The 6000-nt window shown below is 34.9% G+C and overlaps 1 protein-coding gene across 1 annotated transcript; it reads left to right on the plus strand.

The window, feature by feature from the left end:
• Nucleotides 1-2315: 2315 nt before the first annotated feature.
• LOC134255775 (uncharacterized) lies at nt 2316-6000 on the plus strand. The gene is made up of 3 exons (XM_062738298.1): nt 2316-2666; nt 4729-4936; nt 5025-6000. The coding sequence occupies exons 1-3, from the start codon at nt 2395-2397 to the stop codon at nt 5598-5600; spliced, it is 1056 nt and encodes a 351-aa protein (XP_062594282.1). The 5' UTR covers nt 2316-2394; the 3' UTR covers nt 5601-6000.

Consider the following 6000-nt stretch of genomic DNA (forward strand, 5'->3'; position numbering starts at 1 on the left):
TCCTGTCATACCACTGAATGAAATTTGATGAAACTTTCACAGAATCTTTATCACATCTTTGTTATATATTGCCATTGTGCATCTCCTATTTTACTCTTTGGTTGGATACATATTTTGGGCTTCCCATAGCAAAAAAAATGACACTGCTATTCTTTCTGTAATATATTGAAGGGTACCCAGCTCTTATCAGCAACTCTTCCTGTACCACTGAATAAAATTTAATGAAACCTTCACAGATTCTTTATCATTTTCAGACGGGGTCACGTCCCGTCTATTAGTTTACTGTCAGAGCCCTCAAAAAGGAAGCCGTGGTGATAACACATGAATTAAATCTACGCTTTATGAAAGAGCGCAGAAATTATTTTGATCAAAAAATAAACATTCTGTATCAAACAGAAGAAAGTGATATAAACTTTTTTTTTAATCAAATTCATGAAGCATTTTGTAAACGTAAACTCAATATTAATTGTAAAACACACTAGTAAACAAAGTACTCTCCTGCGTAGTATTACGACTGCGTACGCATCATCCATTGTTTACTTCCGGTGAAATATTAATTCGGACCAGGTGAAATTCGGACAATTCAAACAGGTTTCTAGACTTACCAATTATTGAAATTTCTACTTCAAATTAAATAAAAAACGCAAATTTATATTATTCACAGTTTTGGTTTTAGTCTGTTAATTTAAAAAAAATTATCAAAACTCGTTAAAAAATCACATTTGTAAAATCTAGCATGAAAATTGTTTGACGGTTGACCCCGTCTTTCAGTACTGTCTCAGTACTTTGATTATTATTGCATATAGCCATTGTGACTTCCTATCTTACGATCTGATCTGCCCTTTTTCGCGTCTCCCACTTCCAGAGCAAAACATGGTCTTTGGCATTATAATCATATTGAAGTCGGGGGACGTAATTCATTTAGTGATTTTTGTAATATTGCATATTAACTATTTTAATGACAAAATGAATTATTTTAAGACTTCTGCTATTCATATTTGCAATGAGAGAACTGTTTATAAGCTTTGAATAAAGCAAAATTACACCATGATTGTCATCCTTTACATTTCAAGTATTTTTCTTATAGAATGCAAAAAATTCCATAAAGTAAAGAGAAATCTAAAAAAAAAAAATTCTTCATAATTTTTTCATCATGTTTTAATTACAAGCAGATTTTTATATGACAGCACATACACGTATATGCATTTTAAAAGGAAGGTAAGATGCTCAGGACTTCACAAATGCAGCTCATATTTTTTTTTATATATATATATTGCTTGAAAATCAGCTTTTTGTTTAAAACTGAATTTCATACAATCCAATTAATTATAATTCTGTTTTGATCGAATAAATATGGATTTTTATATGTTTATGAGTATATTTAATTCAGTGTTTCATTGGTCTTTCATAATTAAAAACAAGAGGCCTATGGGCCACATCGCACACCTGAGTAGCATTGGTGATACCATTCTTTACCCAATTTCCCCATTATAATACCTTTGCAGTTTGACCTTGCCCCCCCCTGGGGGGTCACAATTTTAACACTTTAGAATCTGCACTAACCCAGGATGCTTCCACATAAGTTTCAGCTTTTCTGGCCCAGTGGTTCTTGAGAAGAAGATTTTTAAAGTTTGTTCCTATATATTTCTATGTAAAACTTGGATTCCCTATTGTGGCCCGCCCTACCCCCGGGGGTCATAATTTGTACAATTTTGAATGTACACTACCCCTGGATGCTTCCACATAAGTTTCAGATTTTCTGGCCCAATGGTTTTTGAGAAGAAGATTTTTTAATGAACCCACCCTATTTTTGTATTTTCTTGATTATCTCCCCTTGTGAGGAATCTTGGCCCTTTGTTTTAACAATTTAAAATTACGTTTACCTAAGGATGCTTTGTACCAAGTTTGGTTAAAATTGGCCCAGTGGTTCTTGAGAAGGAGTCAAAAATGTAAAAAGTTAACAGACGGACGGACGGACAGCTAGACAGACGGATGGACGACGGAAAAGTGTAATCAGAAAAGCTCACTTGATCCTTCGGCTCAGGTGAGCTAAAAATGCATGCATGCATGCATTGATAACACATGTATTTTAATACAAACTCAGTAGCCTCTCCCTCTCTCTCTGAGACCCCCTTTCCTTGTTTTTCCCTCTCTTTTCTCCTCATAAAAAAACTATGCAAATGGGATTCTATCCCCGATACCCTCTTTCAGATCCACATTCTTTGGTGGACTCCCCCCTTTTTTTGTGGTTTGATGAAATTTATATAAGATTTACCTCCCCTTGAAAATTGGAAAAATTCTTCACAGATGGCGCTTTAAAGACCGCCATATTGACGAAAACACGATGTCAACTGTCAGAAAGTAAACTGTCAACATAGCTTGAAAACTGTGAAAATGACTTACGATTTACCTAGTGTCTCGTACATGGCACTGTACATAGTGTCCATGCAAATTGTAAATTCGAATTCTAGAAGTTCTGCAGGGTCAAACCACTGGAAACTGAGCGCAGACGAGGGAAAGGTGATACAGAGCAGTGACCAAACAGATGGGGAGACGGACGAGTTGATGAACATTCTGACCAACAAAGTGGTAGAAAACGGACAGTGGCGAATAATGAGAAAAACAGAACATTGTGATAAACACCGGTATAAGGACTGCTCGAACGAGTACGTAGGAGTTGTTTACAGTTTAAAGTCTTCCATGACAATTTTTATTTGTTTATTTTAGTGTAAAACGCGGGAAAACTGTTGAGTGATCATCATCATACTAACATGATCTGATGATGTTATCAGTATTTTAAGCTGTACTGGTCAGAGACTGGAAGAGCATCTGCGATCATGACCATGTGATAGAAATGAAGATGCTTGTCTGTCTGTCCGTCTGTAAACAATGTTACTCCTCCAACAGTTTTGCTATAATTTTTTCAATTAATTGATATGACTGTCACTTGGTACACAAGATGAAGTAACTTATAGTAAAGAATTATATATGTAATGGTTTGAGCCGTGGATATTGGCTTGGATAGCTCAGTTGGTAGAGCATCTGACTGGAGATGCAGGGGTCCCTGATTTATTTGCCGGTCCAGCCATACATTTCCTCCCTTCCTGTTACAGATTTGGTGCCATTGACCACCCCTGGGATTGCAGGTGAAAGTCCTGCCAGGGGCTAATTAGAACTTGGGTTGCGTCTTCGAGGGCGAAGACCATATAAGGAGGGAGGAATGGTTTGGTCCATGGATATCGGCCCGGATAGCTCAATTGGCAGAGCACTTGACTGGAGATGCAAGGGTTCTTGATAAGGATTCGATTCTCAGTCCAGCCGTACCTCTTGTCCTTTCCTGTTACATATAGATATTCTGTAGAGATCGGTTTTAGATTTTGACGAATGCCATTATGGTGTCGCCATGTTTACTAAAAATGGATATTTCTGATACACTTCAAAATGCTACTCCTCCTACATTTATGGTCTGATTTCAATTAAGTATTGAATCCTTATTTTTTGAAACATAATAAATTATGTTTTTCTCATAACTGCAAAGGTGTGAGCAAACAAATTGAGTAATGCACATTAGTGTTTTATGAAAATTTGTTTGCACACACTGTTATGAGACTATATCTTTCAAAAAATAAGGATTTGTTAACTCCTTTCCTTGACTGCAAATGCGATTTATGTTTTTAAACTCATGTAATATCCTTCGTGTAAGCTACAGTTAATGGAAGAGCCAATGTAACACCTTCTAGTCAATGTATTTGTTTTTGATTTTCGCTTATGCCTTTCCACTTATTTGAACTTCAACGATGGTAACTTCATAGTAAAACACATACTTAAACCTTTTGACCCGCCTCTAAAAGAATGAACTGCTTAGTATTAGTTTCTTAATGCATTACATATCATTCATTTAGACCATTGATGACTGCATATCTATCAAAAAATGACATATAATTTTCTAGCTAGTCAATGCATTATGCCATCATGAATTGCATCATTTTCCTTGTTTCCTGAAAAAGTGTACAAAATGGCCAATCTTTTAATATTTTTATGGCGTCGAGCTTTAGAGCTAAGCTTGAACACCATATGGTAACTGAATGTGTCAGTTGATAAATCTGTAATTGTAAAAGAAAATAGCAATTTACATCAGGCCTAGAAAAAAAATATGTTTGTTTCCGCTTTCAGGCTGAAAAAATATAGGGTAGGTAGGTCGGCAATTTTTTTTTTTTTTTGGAAAAATTTTTTTTTTGCTTCTTTAATCAAAAATTAAAAACATGTACAGAAGTAACATTAATGACAAAAGAAATGATGTTTTTAAGCATTTCTGTGACTTAAATTGATAATAGAAAGGTGACCCAAACTTCTTTCTGTCTTGAAAAACTTGCAAAGTTGGAGACTACAGTACCCTGGGTGAAATCTTGCACACCATGGGACAAAAGCATTAAAAAATATTTAGGGTCGGCACTATAAATTAGGGTCGGTCGGGAAAGCGGAAACAAACATATTTTTTTTCTAGGCCTCAATTACATTGAAAATGTTTGTGACACAATGAATGATAGCTTGAAAATAAAATTGGATCAGTTATATCTACAATTACCGTAATTCTGATACATTACATAATTAAGATACTTTGTTTATTTTCAACTAAGGACAAATGAATTTCTAAATGTCATTTTAAACATAATTTTTCATGAATTTGATCCGGAATATTGGTTCTCATAAGAACACATAATTTTTTAGAGATGATCAGAAAAAGAAGACAGAACTAAGCTGTGGGAAGGCTGTAAACCACACCCAGTATGATCACCTACGGGGAATAGCAAACCGGAACGAACACAGTCATATACCAGAGCCGGAGGTCGCACTTATCTTCAAGAAAAAGGGCAGCAAAGGCTCACATGTAGATATTAATGAACTAGAGGAAAAACTTAAAAAGATGAAAAAAGATGTAAGTTTTTGATTACATGTATAAGAAAAGAAAGTAAAAGATTTTTTGAGTCTGTGATTAAAAAATAAAATGTTTTTATATTTTACAGGATCCAAACTCGGCAAATGTGTATAACCAGATAGGGAATTTTTGGAGAATTAAAGGAAACACACAGAATTCAATAGAATGTTTTAGAAAAGCATTATCAGTGTCCCCAAACAACCCAGAAGTTTTACTTAATATGGCACGGGTCTTATTTAATCTCCAATATTTAGATGACGCAATATTTCTGACAAGACGTTCACTAGTCATGCAAACCTCCACTCAGAATACATGGCTTCAACATTTTACACTAGGAGAAATCTTGAAAGCCTATGGACATTACCAAGAAGCAGCACTACATTTTACACATGCCCTTGACCTTAATCCAGGTTTTCAGCCCGCAAAAGCTCATCTCAGGGAAATGGAAGGAACTCCAAGTCCAACAGTGACACAGTATACCCTCTTTATTATCTTGTTTTTAGTCTTGGGAGTTATTTTTGGAGTCATTACCTCAATAGAAGCCAGTTTTGATGATCCAGGAGAAGTGAAGACACAGAGACATTTTAACCGGGCCATGGCCATGAGGTCAATAAAACTAGGGATTAACCCAAAGATTATCCGGATGAGAAAAATGAATTATTAAGATTTTGCTTGCAGGAGTTTTTTTTTTGGTTGTGGAATTCAATGAAAAAATTGTAAAATTTTTGAATAATATAGAATTTTATTTTTTAGCTCAGTCAATTTTAAAGTGTCAGTCCACACATAATTAAGAGAAAAAACCCAAATGAATGTACATTGTTACTTGAATAATGCTTTACACAGCCTATTGTTTCCATTTGATGATAGCAGAGGTACTGCCATTAATAAGCAATAAATATAGGTACATGTAATTACCAGTAGTGTTCTATAAGAGAGTATGTTACCTAACTCTGTGACAGTGTACTCCAAACTTTTCTGAGGTTATTTCAAAGCATCTTTTTTATTGTAGTTTCCTGGTGCCAAATTGTTATTGATATATTCTTAATTGGTCTATTTACAGATCA

The sequence above is a fragment of the Saccostrea cucullata genome, unplaced genomic scaffold (assembly GCF_032062105.1).
Source record: "Saccostrea cucullata isolate Sc308-1 unplaced genomic scaffold, CSIRO_AGI_Scuc_v1 ctg5, whole genome shotgun sequence".
In the NCBI taxonomy this organism is placed as follows: Eukaryota; Metazoa; Mollusca; class Bivalvia; order Ostreida; family Ostreidae; genus Saccostrea; species Saccostrea cuccullata.